Here is a 27,465-nt window from a genome sequence, read left to right on the forward strand (position 1 = left end):
CCATCGCCCTCAGCTCCCTTGAGGCCTTTCTCTGTGGCCCTCAGCAACATTGGATTCCCTGCCTCCCGCAGCCCTCGCACTGTCTTCCCAAAGCCAGGTAAGCAAGGTGCTAGGATTTGGGGAGGTGGTGTGAGGGCTCTGACAGGGTCCAGAATTCTCCCACCTCTAACAATTAACAAATATAATAATAATAATAATAATAATAATAATAATAATAATAATAATAATAATAATAATAATTATTATTATTATTATTATTATTATTATTATTATTATTATTATTTATACCCCGCCCTCCCCAGCCAAGGCCGGGCTCAGGGCGGCTAACAAGCAATAATAAAAACAAGTTGAATGAATACAACTTAAAAACAAGATTAAAATGCAACAATTAAAATATTGAAACATTAAAATATTAAAATGCAACCTCATCACAGGAGGAGAAAGGAAAAAGAAAAAAGGAATTGACAAGTTGTTAAAAGTTGCAAAAACAAAGAAGCACGGGACTGAGGGAGAAATTTTTGGAATAACATTATGGCTAGCAGCAACAACCGGGAAAAGATAGGCATAATATTTTACAAGGCCAGGAACAAACAATATGGACAGAATAAATGCCACACACAGGAGAAACAAGGATACAGTATGAGATCTTCACTTGTAGTCTTATAAACCATTTAATGTGTCAACACAAATAGAAGTTATAAACATTGCAGCTATTGTAGAAGGGATTACTATTATGACTGGAATGTAATTGAATCAATTAAAATTTTGGAACGCAGAAACAAAGTAAATCATTGAACCATCAATTCTAGCAGGCGGGGGGCCACCTAAATTATGTAATTTGGTATTTGAATGATTCGTATTAGGAGTTGTATTATAATTTGGCATTGATATAATGAGGCTATTATTGGATTATTGTAATTGAAAACTAGTAAAAATTATTATAAAAAATAGAGTTCTCCCACCTCCTTCCCAAAGCCTAGTTGGTGCTTTCTCAGCTTTTAGAAGAAAGTGGGCTGGGGAGGCATCAAATTTTGGCCTCATTAACCCCAACCCAACCCATGCAACAAGACTGCGTTCGGCCCACAGGCTTGGTGTCGATGTGGTCTGCAAACCGGTGTTGGGTGCTGTATTGATACATCGCCCAGCCCTAGCCATCTTTAGAGGCAATTTCCACACAGCCAGACTTAGCTGCGCACAAGCACAACAGCAAACTATCCCAGAAGCTACACTCATGTTATGCTTATTTGGACAACCTGAATCCAAGGAGACAAGTGGATGATCAAAGGATGAAGTGTTGCTACTCAATAGTCATCATGTCACTTGGATGGAGAGACTGTGCAGAACTGGTCTCGGTATAGATTAATTTAAGTGGCAGAAGTACAAGACCATTTACGAACAAAATTACTTAGCAACGCAGGCAGCTCTGCTACAACAATTGCTCTCGCAGAAGAGTTGCCACTTCCTTCTATTTGGGTCTGCAAGCCTCTTAACAGCTGGCCCTAGAATAGTACTGCTCAATTCAATAGGGAGGGGTGTTTGTTTTTAACAGAACATATTGTTATGAGGCCAATAGGCTGCTCTGAGTTCCTTGCAAGATGGGTGGAGAACAATTTGGGGAGGGGGGGATAACTGATTTCCAATTTATATCTTCAAGAGTCTATGGGAAACTAAAAAATAAAATCCAGTTGGTAAATGCAATACAGAGGTACCTCAGGTTACATACGCTTCAGGTTACATACGCTTCAGGTTACAGACTCTGCTAACCCAGAAATAGTACGTTGGGTTAAGAACTTTGCTTCAGGATGAGAACAGAAATCGTGCTCTGGCGGCGCGGCAGCAGCGGGAGACCCCATTAGCTAAAGTGGTGCTTCAGGTTAAGAACAGTTTCAGGTTGAGAACGGGCCTCCAGAATGAATTAAGTACTTAACCTGAGGTACCACTGTACAAGTAAAGCAGAGCTGAACATCAATGAGTACAGATTTCATTAAGACCTCTAATTCTTGAATAAAAATAAACATTTGCTCAAAATGCTTGATGAAGCGGTATGGTCTTAACTGGCAGAATGTTTATTTCTGGAATCTCTGCACGGTGTCTCACATGATACAAGAGACAAGGCTTTCGAGTCATTCGTCTCATGGCAAACACGAGTTTCTCCATCTCCATACAGAACCTACAGAAATACTTTACTAACGTTATGCAGTGAAATGTTCTTTGCTACAATTATGCATAGGTAGGTGTCTTTAAGGGGACGCGGGTGGCGCTGTGGGTAAAACCTCAGTGCCTAGGACTTGCCGATCGCATGGTTGGCGGTTCGAATCCCCGCTGCAGGGTGAGCTCCCGTCTTTCGGTCCCAGCTCCTGCCCACCGAGCAGTTCGAAAGCACCCCTAAGTGCAAGTAGATAAATAGGTACCACTTTACAGCGGGAAGGTAAATGGCGTTTCCGTGCGCTGAGCTGGTGCTGGCTCGCCAGAGCAGCTTCATCACGCTGGCCACGTGACCCGGAAGTGTCTCCGGACAGCGCTGGCCCCTGGCCTCTTAAATGAGAAGGGCGCACAACCCTAGAGTCAGACACGACTGGCCCATATGGGCAGGGGTACCTTTACCTTTAGATGTCTTTAACCAAGTTAAAAGCCATGAAATTCTTACACAGAGGATGACGTTTATACATTATTATTTTTTAACCAATCGTTTTTTGAGTCAATGTTCCCTGTTTCAAAATAAGTTAGGCATTTGGTCTCACTCAGTGGTTATTGCCATCAAAATAATGAAACCTGTAACTTAAGCATGCTTTCTGCACTGTGTTAACTTTATAGTCCTGCATGAAATAAGTCCAACTGAGTTCAATGGTGCTGAAGAAAATAGCAGGATTAGACACCTAGATCTACCTACACAAAGTACGGTGTGAGATTGCCACAAGGTAATGGAAGGCATTACATTAAGGCGATTTTCCCTTTGCTAACAGGAAAAATTCAAATTTCCACACATTTATTTGTACATCTAAAGGCTCAGTGTGTGCTTTTAAAGCTGCTTATACTTTACAGAAAACAGTACACAGTTAAGTTTAACTGGCTGAAGCAGATACTTACTTTCTTAAAAATACCAAGATGTTAAAATATATAGTTTGCCCTTTAAAGCATTGTTCCTAGGAAAATTAACTTCACTGGATACCACACTTTCTCCACAAGGCCATTATCAAAGAGTGAAAAGAACTGCAGAGACAACTCCAATAGCCCAGTAAAGAACTTCTTGTGACAATTATTTTAGAGACCAGTGAAGTCTCTTTGCTTGACTTTTCCAAATGAACTAGCAAGGGTCAGACAGCAATTACCTACAAAAGTAGTAGGCGTCCTATAGCCCCAGTTGCAAAAGATGCTTCTAGAATTCAGTACGGTCTCTTCTTCCTTTGTAAATGCTTTATTTTGAAATGCACCCACTGGTTCCGCTTGCTTGACAAGCCTTTTAAACCTAAAATCAATTTATTTTTTTATTTTTTTCATTCAAGAATTGCTTCCTGTGAGGTATCCTGAAGTGATATACAATATAATAACATACATAAAAGTTGTATCGATAAAAACACCTGTAACAATTGTGTATAGAAATATAGAAACCATTTAAAACAACATAAAATCAGTTGAAATCCAAGGCAGATACCAACCGGGATTAAGGTTTTAGAAGACTTGAAGAGGAACGTCTTTGGCAAGTACCAAAAGGACAATAGAGAAGGTGGCTGTCTGATATGCAGTGGGAGGGAGTTCCAAAGGGTAGGTAAAAAGGTAAAGGTAAAAGGACCCCTGACCATTAGGTCTAGTCGTGTCTGACTCTGGGGTTGCGGCGCTCATCTTGCTTTACTGGCCGAGGGAGCCAACGTACAGCTTCCGGGTCATGTGGCCAGCATGACTAAGCTGCTTCTGGCAAAACCAGAGCAGCGCACAGAAACGCCGTTTACCTTCCCGCCAGAGTGGTATCTATTTATCTACTTGCACTTTGACGTGCTTTTGAACTGCTAGGTTGGCAGAAGCTGGGACCGAGCAACGGGAGCTCACCCCGTTACGGGGATTTGAACCACCAACCTTCCGATCGGCAAGTCCTAGGTTCTGTGGTTTAACCCACAGTGCCCAGATTCTGATATCTTGTGGAATGGACCTCCTGATTGCAAGCTGTCTTCTCCTGCAGAACACAGTGAGCTCATCTTTAAAGTAACCTGGTCCCAAGCTGTAGAGGGTCTAAATCAGTGCCTTGGGGACAGGTAGAAGGTAACAGCACCGCTACTTTCTCTATATATGCCCACCTCAGTTCTGCACTACAGCACCAGGAGACATCAGACAAGATGGACCACAGGTCTCAAGCAGGATGCTAACGCCTAATATTTTATGTGCCATCTCTGTACAAATATACATAAATTGTCCTACAGAGTTGAGGAATGCATGAACTCTAAATGTGGGAAGAGTAACCAGTCATTTTAAAGATTGCTTCAGATTACTTTAAAATGCTTTTATGCTGCCCATACGTTTCACAAAAGAGCTGTACATAAGCTTTTATAAAAAGGGCTGCACACGAAACTCCATGTTTACATATCCTGTCCATTACATGCACAAAACTGGCCCCAACCATTAAATCCATTCTCATGGGAGATCTGCATATACTGATGAACGCATGCAGTTTGAATGCAAGCGAAGACTAGAAGACAGGATTTTCTTATGGGAGGTGGCCACAATATCACACTCTCCTTCTGTATGGTCAATTCCCTTTCTAGGAGCGAGTTTCTCCCATTTCATCACAACTGCAGCTAAGGAATATATTGGCACCAGTTTAGAAGCTAATCAATTTATTTAACCTGACCATGAACCTGGTTAAAAAGAAACGAGTTAGCCTTGGCTGTGGTTAAAGGAAGGGAGTTTGCTTTGGATGGGAGCACACAATTCTGCCTTTGGTTCTCTTAAAAGACAACTTTAAGGAAGGCCAGTTACATCTTTACCAATCTTGTAAGAGGGTTCCTCATGAATATGACATTTTGTTTCGGGATCATTTAAACCTGCAACCCAATGCACAGCGAACTGATGTGATCATACGATTTATGCCCACACAGAGAGATGAAAACAAGTTAGTACACTAAGTGCCTCAACCTTTCTTCCATATTTGCTTTGTTTCATTAATTAGGCCCAAGATTATTAAGTCCTGGTTGTATAGAAAGCTGTATATAGAAAAAGTACAGCTGGTACATACCTGAAGAGCAGATTTGTGATGGCATCGTGTGGTCACTGGGTTGGACTATGGCTGAATCCTGGTGACAAAAGCAGAAGCGAAAAACTATTTCCCAAAGAGCTTTTCGCTCCTGCCTTCGTCACCAAGATGGAGCTGAAACCAGTGACTACATGATGCCAGTAATAAATCTGCACCAGTAACAGTAAACGTTTGTCAGAAAATCCTTGCATCATTAAGTAAACTGTCAAATGAATTAAAAGCCCATATTAAATTAGGAGACTTGTTTGAGAAATGAAGTACAACTGGAGAGTTTATATTTAACAAAGCACAATATATTTAACTCCCCCCCTCATGTTTCCACCTAAGGATTAAGATAGAAATATACAACATCTATTCATCTGGAATAGATTTTAGTATCCCGTTTTTTTTAAAAAAAAAAACCCTCAGGTATAAAATTAAGTTTCAGTAACGCCAGTAACTTTTAATTAATAATTTGGTTGCCAACTTAAAGAACATGTTACATCTTTTTTAAAAGTACTTTTCATTGAGAAAACAATCAGAAAGTGGATGAAAACTGATCTAATATTGCAACTGTACAGAGGTGAAGGCCCTCGGCCTGCATTAGATAAAAATGCCATAACAGATCTGAATGTTGGGGGGTGGGAATGCTACACTGCAGGGGTAGCCAATGTGGTTCCCTCCGAATGTTTGGATTACGACTTACACACACACACACACACACACACACCATGATCACTGGCCATGCTGGATGGGGCAGATGGCAGCACATCTAAAAAGCACTGTGTAGGTAACCCCTGCTATGGTGAAATACATTTAAGAACCAAATATATTTCATTCAGGCTGCCTGCTACTAAAATAACATTGTTCCTGGAAAGGATTAATATGTGACACTAAAGTAGCACCTTGGAAGTTGAACAGAATCCGTTCCAGAAGTCCGTTCGACTTCCAAAATGTTCAGAAACCAAAACGTGGTTTCTGATTGGCTGCAGGAAGCTCCTGCAGCCAATCAGAAGCCACGGAAGCCCCGTTCAGACGTCGGCTTCCAAAAATAGTTCGCAAACCAGAACACTCACTTCTGGGTCTGCGGCATTCAGGAGCCAAAACGTTTGAGAACTAAGCTGTTTGAAAACCAAGGTATGACTGTACTAGAATGGAAGTAGTGAAACCAGTATGTTCTTGCACAACATGAAAAGGTTTCTATTTAAACTGAGAAGAGTTCAGCAATGATCATGTTGCCTAAAGTGCTGCAGTGGTATAAAAAGTTTGCTCACCAAAATGTCCCCATCTATCTTTTAGAACACATTCGGTCCAATGTTAACCTGGCTACCCTATATCCAAAGTGACAAAAATAGAGAGAGAGGAACATATTTATCCCCCACCCCGGAACATAATTAAAAGTAGAATTCTGTGGCTTGGATTCAAATAATATGAGTGGAAGCAGAAAATGAATCAGGGCTGATCCTTGAACTTTCACCCAAGCAGTAGTGGAAGTACTGTGCCACAATGTATCCAAAGTGAATGAAATTTAGGCTATGACACAGAAACTCTGTTGGGCCATAAGAAGATATTGAGAAGTGTTTCTGCAGAGTCTTGTGCAGATGGAAAAAACTGCTCACTTCTCTTTTGCAACACTGGAATCGGCCAGGGCCAGCTCAAGACATTTTGCTGCCCGTGATGAAAGACAAGATGGCGCCCAGCCCCACATTCCTGTTAGCCATTCTACATATAAAAGCCAATTTGACTTCCTTCAACCTTGGCAACAGGGCAAGCAGCCTCTACTGCACCTGATGGCAGCAGGCTAGCTTGGGGGGGTGCAGGACCGGCCCTCTGGCACACAGATCATGGCATCTCCTGAGTAGCAGCCTAACTCTACCTAATTATAGTGGTAGCACACAATTCTGTGAATGGAACAGGCTTTTTGTTAGTGGAAAAGCAACTCTCTCTCTATGTATTTGTGTGTGTGCGTGCATAAATTTATAGATATATATCCACACCAATATATCTAGCATACATTTTCAAAACAGTGGTGGCAGTCATTTGAGGTCACTGTAATTTTCTTTCTGCACATATAATTTTTCATAAGTGTCCAGTTGGTTAGTAACAATAATGGCTGAATTGATTAACCAAACACTGAAGAAAGATACACTGAAAGCATAACCAAGAATACTTTTAATTTCTTGGTGATTTCTCATATTCGGGGAGGAAACTATTAACAAGAAACAGACTAACTGTCAATGGCCTATCGTATTTGGTTTTACCAAAACAGTAAATGTACAATTCCCTCACAAAAAAATCAAGGATGGGAGGAAATATTTTAATTGCAAAATAGGAAAACTGATATCTAACATTAACTTATAATGTTTTACATTCTTAAATAGTCTGGATCCAGCCCATTAAGGAAAAGTTAGTTATACCTAGCTCCCATTGAAATGAATGGAGTTAAGTTCATAATGTCTTAACCTAAGTGCAACTAACTTAATCTGGATAAAACTCATTTTTTAAACAGTTCTCATAAGAATATCTTCAAATGAAATGTTGTGAAACAATCTAACAGGTATTTTCTAACAAAAATCTGAAAAATAAAACTGGCAAAATGTACAGGATACCTATACAGCTACCTTATCTTTAATATATCCAATATTGTTCCAATGCTGGGTTCCTCTGCTGGAAACCTTTGGTAATGGCTGGTAAATGGCCCTTACAAACGTGTGCCGCAAAAGGATTCCATAAAAATAAAATGTCCATATCTATTATATTTACAGTCCTCCTTTAGACAATGGCATATTGTTCATATAAAAGGCCTCTAATTTTATAGAAATCTTCACAGAGACAGCCCTCCAATCCAATGCGTCCAGTTTCAGTCTGCAAGAAAACATGTTACATCCAATTACTTAGAGACTGTACAGAGATTTGCTATGATTTGCACATAAAAGCAAGCAAACACACACACACACACAGAGAGAGAGAGAGAGAGAGAGAGAGAGAGAGAGAGAGAGAGAGAGCTTACCCTGCGAACAGCCACCAAGTTGTTACATACGAGAACCCCTCCTACAAACTCAGCTTGAATTCCTTCTCGCAAGAGAACTTGCTTAAAATCAGACAGTCTTGGCTCATTCATGAAGACAGACTGATGTCCAAGAACCTTTTGTGAAGGTGCAAAACAGAAGTTAATTGACAGATTTAGAAGGGGGAGAAGAGTGAAAGATGAAAATACAAGCATCATAATCATTTCATATTATAAGCGGTAAGATTTAATCTCAAGTAAATGAGATCATGTGCAATCTACCCATTTAACAATTGTGTCCTGTGTTGTGTTCACAGGACAAAACCCACTAGGAATCTGTCCCCCCAAAGACCTCAGGGGAATACATGGAACTCCCATAAAACCATAAACACCACAGAAGTGACCAGTGCTTTGTACCAACAGCATAACTGTCAACTTTTCCCTTTTCTTGCGAGGAATCCTATTCGGAATAAGGGAATTTCCCTTTAAAAAAGGGAAAAGTTGACAGCTATGCAACAGTCCTTTCCATACTTCATGGCACAATTAGAAGACTAAAGTTCTGCTTTCAGACTTGCAACTGTGTGCAAGGAGAAGATGATCATTATTATTCTCTTCATCAGTTTACTAATCGCCTTCTTAAAAACTGTGTGATTTACACATAATATAATTAAAAACAGTTAAAAACATAAAAACAGCAAATGCACTTAAAAATAGACAGAACAAGCTGGCCCTTCCTGGTTTTGATAAATAGCAAGGTCGCTTATACACAACCATGCTGTTTATCATATGTTCATGAAGTAAACTGCTTCTGTACTGTTTTGTGTACCGTATTTTTCGCCCCATAAGACGCACTTTTTCCCCTCCAAAAATGAAGGGGAAATGTGCCTGCGTCTTATGGGGCGAATGCAGGCTTTCGCTGAAGCCTGGAGAGCGAGGGGGGTCGGTGCGTACCGACCCCTCTCGCTCTCCAGGCTTCAGGAAGCTCTGCGCAACCCTCGGGAGACCGGCTCCGAGGGTTGCGCAGAGCTGCCTGCAATCCCGGGACCAGCGCAGCTCTGCCCGGCCACCGGGAGCCTGGGGAGAAGCTCCGCCCCGCTCCCGGTGGCCCTGCAGAGCTGCCTGCGCTCCTGGGACCAGCGCAGCTCTGCCCGGCCACCGGGAGCCGGGGGAGAAGCTCCGCCCCGCTCCCGGTGGCCGTGCACAGCTGCCTGCGCTCCTGGGACCAGCGCAGCTCTGCCCGGCCACCGGGAACCGGGGGAGAAGCTCCGCCCCGCTCCCGGTGGCCGTGCAGAGCTGCCTGCGCTCCTGGGACCAGCGCAGCTCTGCCCGGCCACCGGGAGCCGGGGGAGAAGCTCCACCCCGCTCCCGGTGGCCCTGCAGAGCTGCCTGCGCTCCTGGGACCAGCGCAGCTCTGCCCGGCCACCGGGAGCCGGGGGAGAAGCTCCGCCCCGCTCCCGGTGGCCCTGCAGAGCTGCCTGCGCTCCTGGGACCAGCGCAGCTCTGCCCGGCCACCGGGAGCCGGGGGAGAAGCTCCGCCCCGCTCCCGGTGGCCCTGCAGAGCTGCCTGCGCTCCTGGGACCAGCGCAGCTCTGCCCGGCCACCGGGAGCCGGGGGAGAAGCTCCGCCCCGCTCCCGGTGGCCCTGCAGAGCTGCCTGCGCTCCTGGGACCAGCGCAGCTCTGCGCCGCCATCCCGAGCGGTGCGCTAAGTCCCGCCCCGCTCAGGATGGCGGCAGAGATCTGCCTGCCGTCGCGGGACTGCAGGCAGGTCTACGCCGCCATCCCGAGCGGTGCGCTAAGTCCCGCCCCGCTCGGGATGGCGGCAGAGATCTGCCTGCCGTCGCGGGACCGCAGGCAGGTCTACGCCGCCATCCCGAGCGGTGCGCTAAGTCCCGCCCCGCTCGGGATGGCAGCAGAGATCTGCCTGCCGTCGCGGGACCGCAGGCAGGTCTACGCCGCCATCCCGAGCGGTGCGCTAAGTCCCGCCCCGCTCGGGATGGCGGCAGAGATCTGCCTGCCGTCGCGGGACCGCAGGCAGGTCTACGCCGCCATCACGAGCGGGGCGCTAAGTCCCGCCCCGCTCGGGATGGCGGCACAGAGCTGCCTGCCATCGCGGGACTGGTGCACTTCTCCCCATCGCCAGCCCCACAAGCTCGGGGGACAGCGGGGAGGCAGAGCGTGCCTTCCCACTGTTCCCCGACCTGGTTCTTCCAGCCCCGCACCTGGGGGGGAAATAAATTTTTTTTTCTTTATTTCCCCCCCCAAAAAACTAGGTGCGTCTTATGGGCCGGAGCGTCTTATGGGGCGCAAAATACGGTAATTTATTTGACTTTGCAATATGAACATTTTCTTAAAAGTCACTTCATAGTCACAAAAGAATCAAAGCTGACTGCAAAACAGAAATCAATATATAATACAATGTATTAATAAGCAAATAAAAGCCTATTAAATTAAATTAAAAACAAGAGCATTATTGTGTTCCAAAATCAACAGTAACCAGACCAGGATTATCCTTCTGGGAGGCCTGGTGGAATAAAAAATTATTGAAAAGCTGCTGAAATCCCAAAAGTGTCAGCTTCTGTCTGATGTCGAATAGAAGTGTGTTTCATAACACTGGGGCTGCTATGCTAAAAGTCCTGTTGCTCCATGTCGCCAGAGCAGAACTCAGGGCTATATAAGAATACAAGTGCCTCTCCCAATTACTGCAGTGATTGCACTGATATATAAGGTCAAGGCCATTAATCAAGTACCCAGGCTGCATATATAAGAGCTCAATAAATAAATAAATCCCTGAAATCTAACACTGAAGAACATGAGTCATACCCAAAGTTACTTGGTAAAGGTAAAGGGACCCCTGACAATTAAGTCCAGTTGCGAACAACTCTGGGGGTTGCGGAGCTCATCCCACTTTACAGGCTGAGGGAGCCGGTGTTTGTCCGCTTCCGCAGACAGTTTTTCCGGATCATGTGGACAGCATGACTAAGTCGCTTCTGGCGAAACCAGAGACGTGAACTAAAACACCTTCCTGCCGGAGCGGTACCTGTTTATCTACTTGCACTTTGACGTGCTTTTGAACTGCTAGGTTGGCAGGAGCTGGGACTGAACAACAGGAGCTCACCCCGTTGTGGGGATTTGAACCGCTGACCTTCTGATTGGCAAGTCCTAGGCTCAGTGGTTTAACCCACAGCGTTACCCACGTCCCTTAACAATACTTGGTAGTCCCACTGAAATAGATATATCTCAGTGAGTTAACTCTTAAGTGTATCTTGTTTGGATATCAAGAATCTCCTCTGCATACAAGGTAACAATGCACAGCAATATTTATATGGGCTATTTATATCCCATCCAACTTGCAGAGAAGTAAATAAAAGCTTTGCTTTTAGAATGGGAGGTGAAAGATGAGGTGAAAGAAGTAATGATTAAGTGAGCAAAATATCTGGGTAAAATTATCCAACTATCAGCTTGGGAAAGATTATGGAATAAGGAATGGAAATTTATGGCCTGTTATATATTAAAGGAAAATCTTTTGAAGACATTCTACAGGTGGTATATAACTCCCAGCAAACCATCCAAAATGTACAAAACGAGTTCTAATACTGGCTGGAGGTGTAAACAGGCAGAAGGGACACTTCCACATGTAGTGGGGTTGCAAAAAAAATTAAGACCTTTTGGGATATTATATATGAGGAGTTGAAAAAAACATTTAAGCAAACCTTCATAAAGAAACCATAAGTCTTCATTTTGGGTATTTTAGATTTAGATATCCCAAATGAAATATTCTTATGAATATGCTTATATGCTACAACTGCAGCAAGAATATTAATAGCTAGAAATTGGAAAAGTGAATTAGTACCAACAAAAAAGGAATGGCAAGATAAATTATTTGAATATCTTGAATTGGCAAAAATGACGGAGAAAATTAGGAGACAGCCTAACCAAAAGTTCCAAAAGGAATGGAAAAGATATAGAGATTAGTTTAAAAAAACAGCGCCCCCCCCCAAGTCAAAACCTGGATTTGCTTTAATTTTCCCAAACCATAATATTGATTATAAGTATAGTATGTCAAAAACAGTAGAAATGATGAAATGATAAAAGAAGCAGTTTAACAAACAGACAAAACGGACCCACTTTGAGGAAGACAGAAGTCTGTCAGAGAAGAAAATGAATTGGGAACAAAGAATACGGTGACATAAGTCAATGTGTAAGAACTTATGGATTTATGGTTGTATGTATGTTTCTTGTTGTTTTTTGACATTTTATTATTCTGGTTACTTTATTGTATGTGTTCATCAAGTAAGAAAACTAACAAAAAGCATTAAAAAAAAAAGCTTAGCTGAGGAACTAGTTTTTCTACCTCATTCGGTGGCAGGGGTTCCAAAGTAGGAATGATCTCACTTTCCTCGCATATTTCTTTGTCATCATCTCCAAAAAGACTCTTGATGACCTTCTGCTGTGCAACAGCACTAGAATCCGACGAGGGTGCATCCACTTGCATCTCTGTATCTTCTCCATCATCTCTCAGTTCCCCTTCTTCCAAAATCACCCCCGTGTCCACTTTTGATACCCGCATGTCCAGGACTCCATCTACCCATGCCAGTTCAGCATCTTTGGCTTTACAAAACTGAAGGGAACTGACCAGCGAGTCCTTTAATCTGACCTAATCACAAATAAATATATAAAATATATTACTGAAACAGATGAACCACAGAGTCTGTTTTATATACATTAAATTCCGTATCGTTACATGCTTGAAGTCAACAGGAAGTCATGCTGTTAAGAAGAGAACTTTATGGTCAGCGTATCATAGCACTTTTATAATCATGGTACTAGTGTGGGGGGACGAAACAGGTCAGGGAGGAAATAAGTAAGACTTTCCAAGAACATAGAAATTAATGGTGAAATTTGGATATGTAGACTAGCAGTAAATCACATAACGAAACCAAAAGTTTTTGTTCCTAGTGTTATGGGCATAAAACTTTTATGCAATTTAGGCATGCATACTTTAATTGCCGTGTTTTTCGCTCCATAAGACGCACCTGACCATAAGATGCACCTAGTTTTTAGAGGAGGAAAACAAGGAAAAAATATTCTGAACAAAACAGTGGGTGCGTAATTTTTTTGGTGCAGGCTGTAGCCATGGACATGCTATGTGATCTGATGGTGAATTTGGAGTGACCCAATGCAAAAATCCTGAGGATCCATGGGCCTTCCCCCTTCCAAGCAGCCTCCTTTATCGCTAGCCTCCCTTATCTCCCTCCCCAATTGCTTAAACGCATGATCTGCTTTTTTCCCCTGGGCAATTCAGCTCCAGGGACCACACATTTGCTCCATAAGATGCACAGACATTTCCCCTTACTTTTTAGGAAGAAAAAAGTGTGTCTTATGGAGCGAAAAATATGGTATTATTTCCACCACCAAGTTATCTTGATGATTTACAAGTTGTGTTTCTTGTTGCATACAGGCAAGATTTCCCCCCAGTCTTTGCAACCTCTTTTTCTTCTGTATAATAATAATAATAATAATAATAATAATAATAATAATAATAATAATAATTTATTTATACCCCGCCCATCTGGCTGGGTTTCCCCAGCCACTCTGGGCGGCTTCCAACAAAACACTAAAATACAATAACCTATTAAACATTAAAAGCTTCCCTAAACAGGGCTGCCTTCAGATGTCTTCTAAAAGTTTGGTAGTTATTTTTCTCTTTGACATCTGTATAATGGAGTCAGGTAGACAGCTGTGTACCAACAGCAACCAGCTACTTAGAGGCTCCCAAAGAAAATACCATATAGGGGACTTCGAGAAGGAGAAAAACTGCTTGAGGTGAAAAGCTTGTGTTAGCTTTGTTCTCACCAAAGGAAATGTAGCTACACAGACACACACACACACACACACACACACACACACACACGGTTCATTATTCTTGAATAGAATACAGCAGCCTTGCAAGTTTATGCAAAACCCTTTTCTAGCCCACAAACTGTTAACCATCTTCTCTCAATAAACCAGTATGTCACAGGCAAGCATAAACAGTATTTCTGCTTAGGTACTTGATTAGAAGGAATTAGTACTTCCACTGCAGGTTGGCTAGTTGTTATTCTTATTTTTATTTGATTTGTATACCACCCTTCCTCAAAAGATCTCAGGGAAGTTCACAAGATTAAATTAAATACAGGCTAGGAATACAAAAAAAACTACAAGTTTTTATGAGGATAGTTGCCTTTTTTTTTTACCCAATTCTACAATCTTACCTGGTATATGTGAGTCTCACTGGTTGCATCTATGGTTTCATGCAATTTAGGCATGTATACTTTAATGTCCTTTCCACCAAAAGCTCTACAGGATTCTGCAAGATCCTGGCTGGCCTCAGGGGGCCCATGGACAATGATCAATTGTCGCGGCTTCATCTGATTAATTATTTTCTTAATGGAGTCCCCATCTGAGCGCCCTTCATAGTCTATGTATGTAACACGAGCTCTAAAATGCAATGTAAGGAGAAAAACAAGTTGTTGTTTTCTCATAGCTGCAAAATCAGAATGCAAATAGTACACAAGCAAAGCATTCCCTTGAGAAAAAGTTTGGAAATGTTCACAATTCATTCTGCTGAACAGGGTTAGGTTGGCACCATTACTGAACTTTAACAGAATGATTCAACATTTCACTTCAAAGGGAGCTTCGTTTTCTTAATATGTACATTATGTTGTTAAACATATAGAATAAGCCATCAACACAATTTCTTTCATATATCTTTTGAGCGTGAAAATCTAGATGGTGTGATCTGATAAGATTAGGAATGGGGAAATTTTTCCAGCCCAAGTTATCAGGCAGTCTCAGTTGGTAAAAGGTGACAGATTGCAATGAACTAACCATCACTACTCATCTGTCAATAGCGCCCTCCAGCTGCAACTAACAATAAGACACTCACTTTATTTCCATCGATTCTGTTGCTGAAATGCATTTGGTCGGAACATCTGATAAATCCTGGTCCATAGGTTCCTCTCCATTTGTAAGTCCAGATTCTAATTTGTTCTTTTCTTCTTCTGTTGCCTGAAGTTCTGGAACGAGGAAATCCTCTGGTCTAAACAAAGGATTGTTGTCAATTCTTAATTAGGGGAATGCTAAGGAAACATCTATGGTGAAGGAAGACAATATACGTAATAGCTATTCTCTAAATGAAGAGAAACAGATTTAACATCTAAGCTCAAGAAAGGACCACTAATACGCATCCAGAAATCTAAGGAAGAGGCTCAACAAATGTCCTTTTAAAGAAGGTTTTGCCGATTTTGGAATTATACTGAAAAATATGCATTCTTTGTGGCATATTTTAAAAGGAAGATAAGACATCTGGAGGTTCATGGGTATCATATCCCTGGCTGAATGCGAATGAGCAATGTCGAGTGCCTGCTGCCCCAAAGTCCTGACTTAGCCATGCCAGGGAGGAAACAAATCAGGTAACTTAGCTTTATACACAAACCAGCACTCATTGTTTGTTTCTCTCCAAACAAGCTATGAATGGAAGCTAGGGTGGTTTGTTCCTGGCTTACTGCTTTGGTGTAGTTTTTGTGTGATCATAGCACTAGCACTTGGGAATACAGTGGTACCTCGGGTTAAGAACTTAGTTCGTTCTGGAGGTCCGTTCTTAATCAATTCTGTAGGGCAGGCATGTCCAAAGTCCATTTGGGGGGTTTAATCCGGCCCCTGGGGTAAAATCCTAAAAAAAACCCTCAACAATCTCAATCAATCCTAAAAAAAGGTCAACAACTTTGGTTGGTCCTCACTTCATCAAATCTGGCCCTCTTTGAAAAAAGTTTGGACACCCCTGCTCTAGGGCTTCAGACAGGAGTATCGCCCAACCCTGCCTGGAAATACTGGGGACTGAACCTGCTTGCAAGGCAGATGCTCTGCCACTGAGCTATGGCCCTCTGTTTGGGGGAAGCAAACCACAAGTGTTGATTCGCACATAACATTAAGCCAGCCTCTGATTTACTCCCTCACCTCACCCCACCCCCCAGCCCGGCAGGTCAGGAGTGGAATGGGGAGTTTTGACTAGAGTACACAGTAATGTGGAACCTATGGACCTTCAGATGTTGTTAAGACTCCAACTTCCATCAGCCCCAGCCAGAATAGCCAACAGCCAGGGCTGATGGGAGTTATAGTTCAGCAACATCTGGAGAACCACAGACATGGCATCCCTGGATTAAACCATATTAACTATGGTTTCCCATCCCTGGTTTAATGTTAAGTGTGAACCAGGCAAACATTAAATTCTCTTACTTTTAGCACAAGGAAATAATAAAGAACTTTAAGAACCCAGACAATAAGAGATCAATTAGAGTACAGCAAAGGTACATAAATACATGATTAATCATATACAGGATTGCAACCAAAACAGAAAAAACTGGTATCATCCAGACAATTATAAATGTCATGAATCTAGTCAGGGATATCTGGAATTTCAACTCTGCACATAATCTTTGTTTTTCCTCTTGGTATGCCTCAGTGAGGCTCCCACCTGAAAGCTCCCCTAAATTTAAAATGGGCACCTATTACCTTGGTGTACATGTAATTTTAAACACATTATTATTAACACTTGTTATAATATTATCTCTTCTCTCCCACGTACTTGATAATCTCTCCATATTCATCCCATTTAATTCTCTCTTCTGGAGCTGGAAACATAGGGTAGGACTTTTTGGCCTGTTTGAAGAAGCTTCCTTTGCGGTTGCCTTCACCTTTCATCATAAGGTCATGCTTTGTTTTATGAACAGATGGTTGATCAACGTCCTCCTCAGCATCACTGTCATCGCTCGAATCAATATCTGCTCTAGAATGCGAGCCGAAAATAGAGTTTCATATAAACACAAGGCAAACAATGCCAAAATATTATACTTCTATCCCAATCTTACCAAGTTCGGAACGGTTCCAGAACTCGTCATCTGGAGACACCAGCTTGACAACCGCTTAGTAACAACAACACTACAGTACTGGGTGCTCAGACAATTTGGCCCATATAGTTCTATACCATTAAAACAAGAGCATTGTGGAACATAATGGTTGAAGTTAACTGTTACGAGGAGTTGCTACTTATCTTGGGAAGCGTCAGTTTCAAGATGACTTATGATACTGCCGGAAGGCATTATGACTGTAAGTTTCACTGAGGTCACATCAAATAAGCTTAGAATTGTTTAAAGTGTTTTTTCCTTGGTGCTGTAGAAATGGTAAAGTAGCAGTATTCGAGTATTTGCTCAAAAGGTCATTTGCAACCACCACAGGTACTCACTCTTTGGATTGTTCTAACTTTTTGGCCGCCTCTTTCTTCAGTTTTTCTTTCTCCAGGTATTCCTCAAGTTCCTTCCCTTCCAGTTTCACTCTTTTCCTCAGCTAAAAGAAAAGCATGTGCAAATAAGGAGTATGTTTGCTGACATAAGTAGCAACCTGTTATCAGGAGTTCTCAACACATTTCCTAAAGAGTGATAAACATTATAAATTCAAGTAGAAACGTCAGAACACCAGAAGGCATCATATTTGCAATGCCACATATTTGAAAAACACAAAGTTTAATCTAATAGTTGGTCTTCGAGAGGAATCTTCCACATCCACTGACATTCATCTGTCTCGGAAGACAATGGAAAAGTGTGCCTTCTTTGTAATTAAAAAATAGCTGAACAATTAATGGAAAATCATGCACATTTCCAAACATATGTCTGGAGCATGCATACGTTACTGTCTTAAGTATCCACATGGAAAAAAATAATGCTCGAAACAGGCCTAAAATTTCCTAAGTGTTGTCACTTATTTTTATGATCTTACTAAAACACTATTTTACCATACATGATTTTACTCATTTTCTTTAAAGAAGTGAGGGGGAAAGAGTATTTCCTTCTCATCAGATGAATAAAGAGAGGAATTCTTTTCATCAGTATTTTCCCTTGGTAATATAAGCAAGGGAACATAAGTTGGTCAACATAAGCAAGCAAAATTCCCAAGACAGTCAATATGGCTGCAGTCTCCTGGAACAAATTTTCTTACCTCTATATCTGTAACTTTTTCGGAGGGATGATCTATTAGGAAACGTGCTAGTGTGCCAGGAGTAGTTCTATATGTTAAAATTATAGAGTTTTTAGGGTCCTGGCACCATTGTATAAAGAGATCTCTTGAAAACCCACATTCCAGATCTGGTTGGCTGGCAAGGACAACTTTTGGACTAGGAACCCGCGCCAAATCTGCAAGCCCGTGACAGAGAGAGAGATGACGGAACTGAAAAGGATTGTTCCTCTTATCTTCAAAGCATCTCATCAGTTTGTCGCTCATCCATTCAACCTGTAGGTAGGAAGGGCGGAAAAGCAAGTTGTACTGAGTTGCAACACCTATGTAGCAAAGAGTGCTTAAATGGTACTTAAATAGTACTTGCAAACATATGAAACTACCTAATACAGCATCAGACTAGTTGTACCTTGGTTTTCAAACAGCTTAGTTCTCAAACGTTTTGCCTCCCAAATGCCACAAACCCGGAAGTGACTGTTTCGGTATGCAAATTATTTTTGGAAGCCGAACGTCCAACGGGGCTTCTGATTGGCTGCAGCCAATCAGAAGCCACACTTTGCTTTCTGAACGTTTTGGAAGTAAAACGGACTTACGGGATGGATTCCATTCGACTTCCATGGTACGACTGTACTGGTCTACATGCCTTAAGCACTTTCTACTACAACTGGCTACCCCAAGTCATAGTGTAAGAAGGACTTTCCACTTATACCATCTGTTTTTCTCCTTGATCTTAAGGTATCCAATGTGGGATAATATAAATGCCTGTTCTATATTAGCACAATTCAGGTGGTTAGCAACACAGTGTTGCTGTAAAATACTATGGACATGGGCAAAGCCTTGATATAATTACAGAAGTCAGTCTAATAATCTGCTATCAAAACCAACCTGAGATTTTGAGAATTCTACAACATTGTAGCTGACATTATTTAAAAGTGCTAAAGAGTAGACTCCTAAACCGGCATCTTTTGTCCTCCATATTTGATCAAGTAGTTGGGCAAGTTCCAAAACTCTGCCTGCAGTGTCCACAGCTATTAGGACATTTCCATCACCTCTCAGTGTTTCCAAGACATTTGCTGGAGAAAAGAAAACAATGTATTAGTTTTGTGGCAGGATTTGAATCCTAATTCATATGTATATAAATCATTTCCTTTTAATAGTCAGAGGAAAACCCAATTAGCATAAGGGTTATATTTTTATCTACATGTGGCTTCCAAATCAGATTCTAATTAAATAATGGTAACTGCTTTCTCAAAAACAATATAATTTCACATCATGTTACATTAAAATTGGATAAAGTTTTTTAAAAAATCATATTCACAATTCCATATTCAGGAAAATAGTTAAATACTCCAAATTAAATTATTTTCTGCAAGAATTTTTTTTAAAAAGAAATGTTTTTACACACTTCCTAGAACTCTGTAGGGAGTCTTGGGTTTCACCATATGATTTATTTATTGAATGCATTTATTTAACATATATATCTATTTATTTAAAATATAACACTTGACCCACAATAGAGAAGTCCCTAGAATGTCTCCAGATTAATCTTAATTCCTGAAAAAGAGGGAACTTACAAGCAGTTGATTTTAATGTAGTGCATTAAAGGCTTTCTTTGAACACACACACAAAATATGCAATTTCAAATTGAAGTTATAATCATCTTAAACTGTTAATTTTCTAGAAATCTATTCAACTGGGGGGGGGGTGCATGTGTGTGTCCGAAACTCACAATCTTATCCAGAGAACAAGACTATTTTTTCTCCTTTTTCTTATAATATTTATGAGCACCACATGGAAGCTAGGTTTTAAAAATCTATTAGAAACTGAATTTTCCCAGCTGCTGCGGAAAAATACATACTTAGTAGCTGTTCGTCTCTTTGTTTCCGTCGTGGCTGTACATAAGTAGCATTAAAGGAATCAGTGATAAGCAAGGAAGGCCTGCTTAGCATTTCCAGGGAACATCCATTCAAATGGCTAAAAGAGAAGTTACATCAAACAATTGCAGTGCTTTAGTTAAAGTAAGGTGATGATAAAATTACATATATAGCAGAAATTTTCTATAAAGTTAGTTTCTGTAACAACCAATTTTGCTATCACTTTAATCACAAGTACAGCGATACCTTGGTTGTTGAACAGCTTGGCTCACAAACGCCACAAACCCGGAAGTGAGTGTTCCGGTTTGCAAATGTTTTTCAGAAGCCGAACGTCTGACACGACCTCCGACTGAGTGCAGGAAGTTCCTGCAGCCAACTGGAAGCCAGGTTTTTGAATGGTTCCAAGAGTCAGAAAGACGCCTGGAACAGATTAAGTTCGACAACCAAGGTCCCACTGCACATGTCATACAGCATGATTTATTTAGCGTACATTAAAACCTAGTTTTGCAGGCAGAATCAGTCAATTGTTGCTGCAAGGAATCTAAAATAGACATTTGGTGATATCCAACTTTGCACAAGTAATTTTCTGCTTGTACAATGGGACTTCACCTGCCCTCTCCTTCCTTCTGCAGCCCCTCCCACCCCTACATCAATCTGCTCTGGAGGGTCCCTCAACACTGGAGAAAATTTAAAGGATGCACATGGAAGTAGAGCAAGTCCTGTTGCACAAATGGAAGTCTATTGCGCTAGTGGACAGACACCACTGGATGACACCTAATGAAAATATGGGCAGAAAAGCCAAGCAGAGAACAGGATAAGGAAGGATTGATGTAACTGACATACCAAAGTGTTTTAATCTATTTGCTTAGGGTAGAATCCAAGGAAATGCTAAATTAACATTCTGCCTCTGGAATAGATTTGAGAGCACATGCACAGAGGCAGGGAGCAGGGTGAGGCGGGCTGTCCTGTTGTGCAAGCAGAAATCATTGTGCTAACAGGATGGGTTAACTGAGTACTGTCCTTAAAAATGAACAAAACTACTATAATTAGACTGCAAATCATGGAATCATATAACTGTAGAATTGGAAGGACCTCTCCTCTCTGTACTTCTTGCTTCTCATCAGCCTTCAGTGACAACAAGCAAGATGACAATTTGAACTGAGCAATAGTCTATGTTCCATAATTTTTAAAAGAAAGACTATATATTGAGGGATTTGCACTCATTCTCATTTAAGGATCTCAACACTTCTCAGTGTACTTCTTAAGTTATAATTTTACAATTTACTGGTCGCCCAGAAATTTACCCATTTCCTCATTTTCACTCAGAAAAAATAACTCTGTTCCATATGCCTTATTCTTAGTTTCTTTTTTAAAAATCAGCTGTGAACATTCCTAAGTATAAAAATAGCATTGTAATAAAAACCGCAAAGAGAATTTAGAAGATAGCAGCTTCCTATAAATAAAACCCAATCTATGACTCTCCATGTGAATCATACAAACTTGCATACGCAAATTTTGGGATTTACATCTGTACTTAGAACATGGGTAACACTATAACAGTACTATTGATAGATGTACCAACTTATTTCAAGAAATTCAATATAAGAGACTGCTCCTCTCTCATGCAGTAGGGCAGTTTATTTTTAAATGGGATTTAAGGAAAGTGGTTTTGATTGTTTAGGATTTGTCTTAAAACAGATAGCTAAAAATGGCATTTGCCGCTATCTAGAGAATCTTCAAGCTTTTCCCAGCCATGTTACATTTCAAAATATTTTTAAAGCTTTGAGTCTTGAAATTAAAAGGGGGTTGTTTATTTCTCCAGTGAACTTTGATATTATAACCCATGTCCACCCAATCCTTGCCACAAACTAGGAGACACTAAAAATTCTTGTTAATGATTCAGACCTGTAAATAATCACTTATCTACAGGGACAGGAATATTTTGCAAAATAAAGATGAGCTGGTTCTTCTTTCAGGTCACCGATATTCCACATATAATGAACCCGGGCTTAATGTGTTTGCAGGCTAATAATTTCTGTAGCCTTACTTGCAATGCTCCATTAAAAAGAAGGCTATATGGGCAAAATTATATAATGTTCATCCACTTGTGCATCAGAACTGCCCATTTATTTTCTCACCCTGGCAGCCCCCCCCCCAAAATCAGCTCCATAAAGTCCCTCAATATTTTGGGAGTGGGGGGTTGCAAGAGGGAGAACAAGAAGCCCCGTTGCACAAGTGGATGCCCACTCACACTGCACTGGATCTCTCTAATCGTCTCAGAACCATTCAAGCAACAAAATTAACCAGCAGCAGGCAATAGAAATATTGTGTACATACATCTCCCTCTTGTGGTTGAAGTCAACTGCATAAACAATTTCTTCTTCCCCGTCTTTAACTATCTTCCAAATTGTTCCTCCTATCATGTGGCCTGCTGGTAATGGTGTGATGGACAAGCCATGACCTTTCCCTAAGAGAATAAAGGGCAGCATATCAGACACAGACGAATAAGGTTTGTTGTAGAACATCGTAACCTCAAGTGAAAAGTATGGCATTAATATTTGAGTTATAGTCAAATTATAGTAGTAGATAGGTAGCCGTGTTGGTCTGCCATAGTCAAAATAAAAAAATTCCTTCCAGTAGCACCTTAAAGACCAACTAAGTTAGTTCTTGGTATGAGCTTTCGTGTGCATACCAAGAACTAACTTAGTTGGTCTTTAAGGTGCTACTGGAAGGAATTTTTTTATTTTGACTATGGCAGACCAACACGGCTACCTATCTACTACTGGAACCATGGAAGGCACCACATTGAGCCGTATGAAATGGAAGTCCATCATGAAGAAGTGTGCATGCACACGAAAGCTCATACCAAGAACTAACTTAGTTGGTCTTTAAGGTGCTACTGGAAGGAATTTTTTTATTTAGTCAAATTATAGTCACATTATTGTCAAGTTAGTCACATTAAAATGGCATTTCACAAGCAACTTTACTCTGCAGTATTTCCCAAGGCCCTAATGAACTTTACAAAGCTGTCCTACACCTATGACAAAGAAAATGATTTGTGAACTATACTTTTATGGCAACTAAGCCCATGAAATGCTCTAGACCTCCTAACCTTGGAGAAGTGTACAAAGATTTTTAAAAAGAAGTATGCAAGCAGAACGTTAAATCTGCTAAAACAGAGTATTCACTTTGACTAAAGTTATTCATTTGACATACGTACAACCATTTTCAAGGTTTATTTTTCTAAATACAGAAACATCTGGGTTTGAGCAAAATGAACAGCAAATTACAGACAGTACAATGATCATTACTTTAAAATTTTATTTCTTCACCTTTCAAATTGACAATCTGAGAAAATTTTAGTTGTTGTATTTTATCAAAAGCTGCATCCACATCATCCAAGGTAAACAAAGTGAAGTCCTCTGTATTGTGACGTGACTACCAAACAAAAGAACATGAAATTATTCTTAAGATATAACAATCATATTCAGTGAGAGTTTCAGTTTTGTTTGTAAGAATATAAAAAAGGAAGGAAAAATAAGTTTCAAGGGAACTATACCTGGTAGAGATCATACATGAACATTTGGCCCATTTTGTAGACAGGAATAGTGGCATAAATAGCACAATTCAACCCCATCTTTCCGACTGCATATGGGAGTGCGCCCAAGTGTAAAGGATCAGGATGTGAAAGAAGTACTGCATCAACCTGGTGAACATATCTATAAAAGAAAAACAGGAAGGGAGAAAATCGCATGCCACGCCATCATTTGAGAAATTGCAGTTTTAGTGACATCAATGAAATATTGCACCTGCCAGAGTCTAAATCCAAACAATGGGCAGGAACACCCTGTGAACAGTGTTTTGCCAATTTCTCCCTTTGCCCCCTGAAAATCTTTACTGCAGAATTGGGGGATCTTCTGAAAAGCGGGAAAGGGTATTGAAATCAGCAAAAAATGACCTTCCCCTTTCTGCCACTATGATTCTCCACTGGATCAAAAGCCTCCCACACCATTGTTTTCATACGTTAGAATGTTTCATTAAAAAAAAGCTGCGTGGCAAAAATTAAGATAAGGCCTTGGAACCAAATCTGTACAAATGGGCAAGTTAACAGAGGCAAAAAGCACCTTCTTTGACCAGGCAAACACAGGTCCTACAATCTGGCCTGCAGTTGCTGTTAATGCAGAGCAATGATAATGCAAACATAAACATAAACAAGGTGGGCATTTATTATAATATACCGGTAAATTGAGCAAGTTAGATTGCAGCTGATGAAAATCTACTCTGCACTCTACTGATCCACACAGGATTATTTGTGCACTGAAGTGCTGCACATGTGCCCCAATCCAATGAGTAGAGCTCTGCATGGAGACTTTTCACATGCAGAACTCTGAGCAGAGGATTTGCTTTTGCTTTCACATGCATGGGGCCCCATAGTACAAGTGCTGGCAAGGCTTACCAGCCATGGGCTGGATCACTCCCGCAAAGATCATCCGTGGGCCGGGCCGGCGCAGCGCGACCCTGGAAATCGCATCTGGCCATGTCTGCAGCGCCGGAAATCGCTTCTGCGCATGCCCAGACACCGAAAATCGCACCTGCACAGAAGCAATTTTTGGCTTCTAGGCATGAGCAGAAGCAATTTCCGGTATCTGCACATGCGCAGATGCGATTTCTTGCGCCACTTGGCGAGTCCCTGCGCTGTGCCGGTTTAACGCAGTGCACGGGGGACTCACCAAGTGGGTGGCTCGTGGGCCGGTAAAACGGTTTTTGTGGGCCGGATCCGGCCTATAAGCCGCATGTTGCCGACCCCTGCCATAGTAGGTCACAAGCACTGAATAGATGTTCCATGCCCACAGATTAGTTGGTGGAGAATGTTCTCTCTCTCTAATCTTCTTCTTGTTACTGGGCTCTATCCTTCTAAACATGTTAACTACTGATGTCTCCTTATATCAGGATATAAAGCATGCAATAACTACATCTGGTTTTTAGCTTACTTGCAAAGGAATAACAGTTTAATTAAAGTCAGGTTCTAGCTTACTTCCGTAGGGAATCAATGATGTCCATAGAAAAATTCTCATCCCAGCCACAATCCAACAGAAAGCGAAATTCATCTACTTGAAGTAAATAACACAGAGCAGATTCTTCCTGCACCCCTGAAAGGGTGGTTAGCTTGATAATTGAAGTCATTTTTTCCTTCCCAAAAGAGAATAAAATGTATTATAAAGCTGAAAAGACTTTGCCATTGCCACATAATGATAATTCGAACTTTATAACTGATCATGGTTTACTGTGAATAAACAGCATGCCAGTTGCATGCTGCCCGATTACTCCTGTTTCATTCCTTTCATGGCACAAACAAGATAAACAAACCTGATATTGGTTTCCCATTATGCCCAGATCAGGGGTTGTGGCTTCTTTCCAACAAGCCATGATCTCAAGCCTAGCTTAAGCCATGGTTTGTTACTGGCTTGGTGATTAACTTGGCCAGCTTTAAAAGAGGATTAGACAAATTCATGGAGGATAAGACAATCAATGTCTACTAGTCATGATGCCCATGTTATACCTCCAATGTCAGAGGCAGTAAGCCTCCAAATACCAGCTGCTGTGGAGTGCAAGTGGGGAGAATGCTGCTGTGTTCAGGTCTTGCTTGTGGCTGTGAGAAGAGAATACTAGATAGGCCTCTGGTCTGATCCAGCATTGCTCTTCTTATAATAATTGTAGATTAGGGGATAAATCACACTCCCTAGGTTGGGTGTTATGGCAAGTCAAGGCTTCCTGGTCTGTTTATATTGCTTACACCAGGGGAGGTGTGAAGCATCAATGAAGAAGCATGTTACTTATTTACAATAAGTTCACATTAAGTAAGAAAGTCTGGTTTTTCCTTACATGTGAACATGGCATAGAGTTCTTAGCTGTATCAAGTCCTACAAATAGGAAAGATTAGAAATGTACAACTGAAGAACCCAAATTATTATGGCTAGTGGAAAAGGATGATGGAAGTTGTAGTGCAACAACAAATGGAGAGCTACAGGTTCCACATCCTGTTTAGAGAAACATGCCATCTTCAAACTGTAGTTTATGACATTGGCATGTTTTGCAAAACCATAATTCAGATTTATCAGTTTTGGATTCAGACGTAATGATAAGCTGCAACCAACTGAAAATGAACCCAGAAGGGGAACTGCAATATACTAGTCCTCCCTCCATGCACACTTCACTTGCCCTATTATCATTTTATTATTATTATTATTATTATTTGTTAGCCACCTCTAATCCAATAAAAATCAAATATGCCTTAAGTTATAAGAATACAAGGAAGTCAAACAGATGCTTAAGTTCTACAAAAGCTAAACTGAGAAGACAGGCAATACAAAGGAACCATCTAGTTCAGTCAGCCTTCCCCAACCTGGTGCTCTCCAGGTGTTTTGGATTTCTAATAAATCTTTGTGAACTGCTTTGAGGCTCCTTTTGGTTATACTGTATAAGGTGATTTAAAAATACAATCAACTAACTAAAAACTGATTACAACTCCCATCAGTCCCACTTGATGTACAATTCTTTTACTGTGAATGCTACCAGTTAAACTGCTCCCCAACCGTTGTCATGAAAATAAGGCCACTCTCCCAATAGTATTTCTGACAAATACAAGGTTAGACTGAGCTTATTCTCTTCTCTGCCCTGGGCTCCTTTGGAAGGAAGGAAGAATAAGATACATATGTAATCAATTAAGGAAATAGCCCAGCTAAGGGTCTCCTTGGATTTGTCAGCTAGAGGATTTTTAACTGATATGGTGATGCCACCGTTTGATAATTATTTTGTTTTTACATACCAAGTCACTTATGCATTCTGATCCTTCATATACTGTATGTGTGTATAGTAAGATCGTGTCTCTAAGAGACTTGGCTCAGACACCCAGCAAAGGGTCTGGATGCGAAAGGAGAAAGGTAACGTAGGAATCACCCCCCAAACTGCACAGAAGCGAGACCTTCATTCCACCACCTGCCCTGCAGTGGTAGCCCTTTCAAATCCTCCACCAGGAGACGGCTTGAGAACTGATCACGCATGTTTCATCCTAAGAGTGTATGCGAAGCCACCTTTGGGGGAAGCGGAGGGAAGCCTCTTTGCTCCCTTCCCCAGACTCATTGCAACCTTACCTGCACGGCGGCCCCTTGTTAACTCCCGGCCCCCCTAAAACCTAATGGAAGCCTGGAGGAGGAAGGGGGGAAAGCGAGGGACTCTTTACTCAGCCACACTCAGCCCCTTCAGCGGCCGCCGCCATTTTGGCCCGAGAGGAAACAACCGGCGAGCGCGCCGAAAGAGG

General features: G+C 41.4%; 1 protein-coding gene across 2 annotated transcripts; it reads right to left on the bottom strand.

Annotated features, from left to right (window-relative positions):
• Nucleotides 1–5,658: 5,658 nt before the first annotated feature.
• On the bottom strand, nucleotides 5,659–27,452 carry CPSF2 (cleavage and polyadenylation specific factor 2). 2 transcript variants are annotated; one of them, XM_081173019.1, is made up of 15 exons: nucleotides 27,299–27,452; nucleotides 25,183–25,337; nucleotides 23,707–23,866; nucleotides 23,480–23,585; nucleotides 22,485–22,614; nucleotides 20,132–20,247; nucleotides 19,159–19,346; nucleotides 18,259–18,549; nucleotides 17,510–17,610; nucleotides 16,853–17,053; nucleotides 15,155–15,307; nucleotides 14,481–14,706; nucleotides 12,581–12,883; nucleotides 8,232–8,366; nucleotides 5,659–8,086 (listed from the first exon to the last, which is right to left on the bottom strand). In XM_081173019.1, the coding sequence occupies exons 2-15, from the start codon at nucleotides 25,329–25,331 to the stop codon at nucleotides 7,994–7,996; spliced, it is 2,352 nt and encodes a 783-aa protein (XP_081029145.1). In that variant the 5' UTR covers nucleotides 25,332–25,337; nucleotides 27,299–27,452; the 3' UTR covers nucleotides 5,659–7,993. The 2 variants fall into 2 exon arrangements, with proteins under 2 accessions (XP_081029145.1, XP_081029146.1); XM_081173020.1 differs by having other exon boundaries at nucleotides 27,294–27,426.
• Nucleotides 27,453–27,465: the final 13 nt, after the last annotated feature.

The sequence above is a fragment of the Podarcis bocagei genome (genome assembly GCF_964188305.1).
Source record: "Podarcis bocagei genome assembly, chromosome: 1".
NCBI lineage: Eukaryota > Metazoa > Chordata > Lepidosauria > Squamata > Lacertidae > Podarcis > Podarcis bocagei.

What these genes read in the sequence shown, in the direction of transcription:
- CPSF2 (XM_081173019.1), bottom strand. Translation starts at nt 25,331, where the DNA reads ATGACTTCAATTATCAAGCTAACCACCCTTTCAGGGGTGCAGGAAGAA. An exon ending in ATCATTGATTCCCTACGGAA is followed by an intron (nt 23,867 to 25,182) that starts GTAAGCTAGAAC and finishes TTTCTTTTATAG; the next exon opens with ATATGTTCACCAGGTTGATG. An exon ending in ACTTGGTGGCTGTTCGCAGG is followed by an intron (nt 8,087 to 8,231) that starts GTAAGCTCTCTC and finishes GTTTTCTTGCAG; the next exon opens with ACTGAAACTGGACGCATTGG.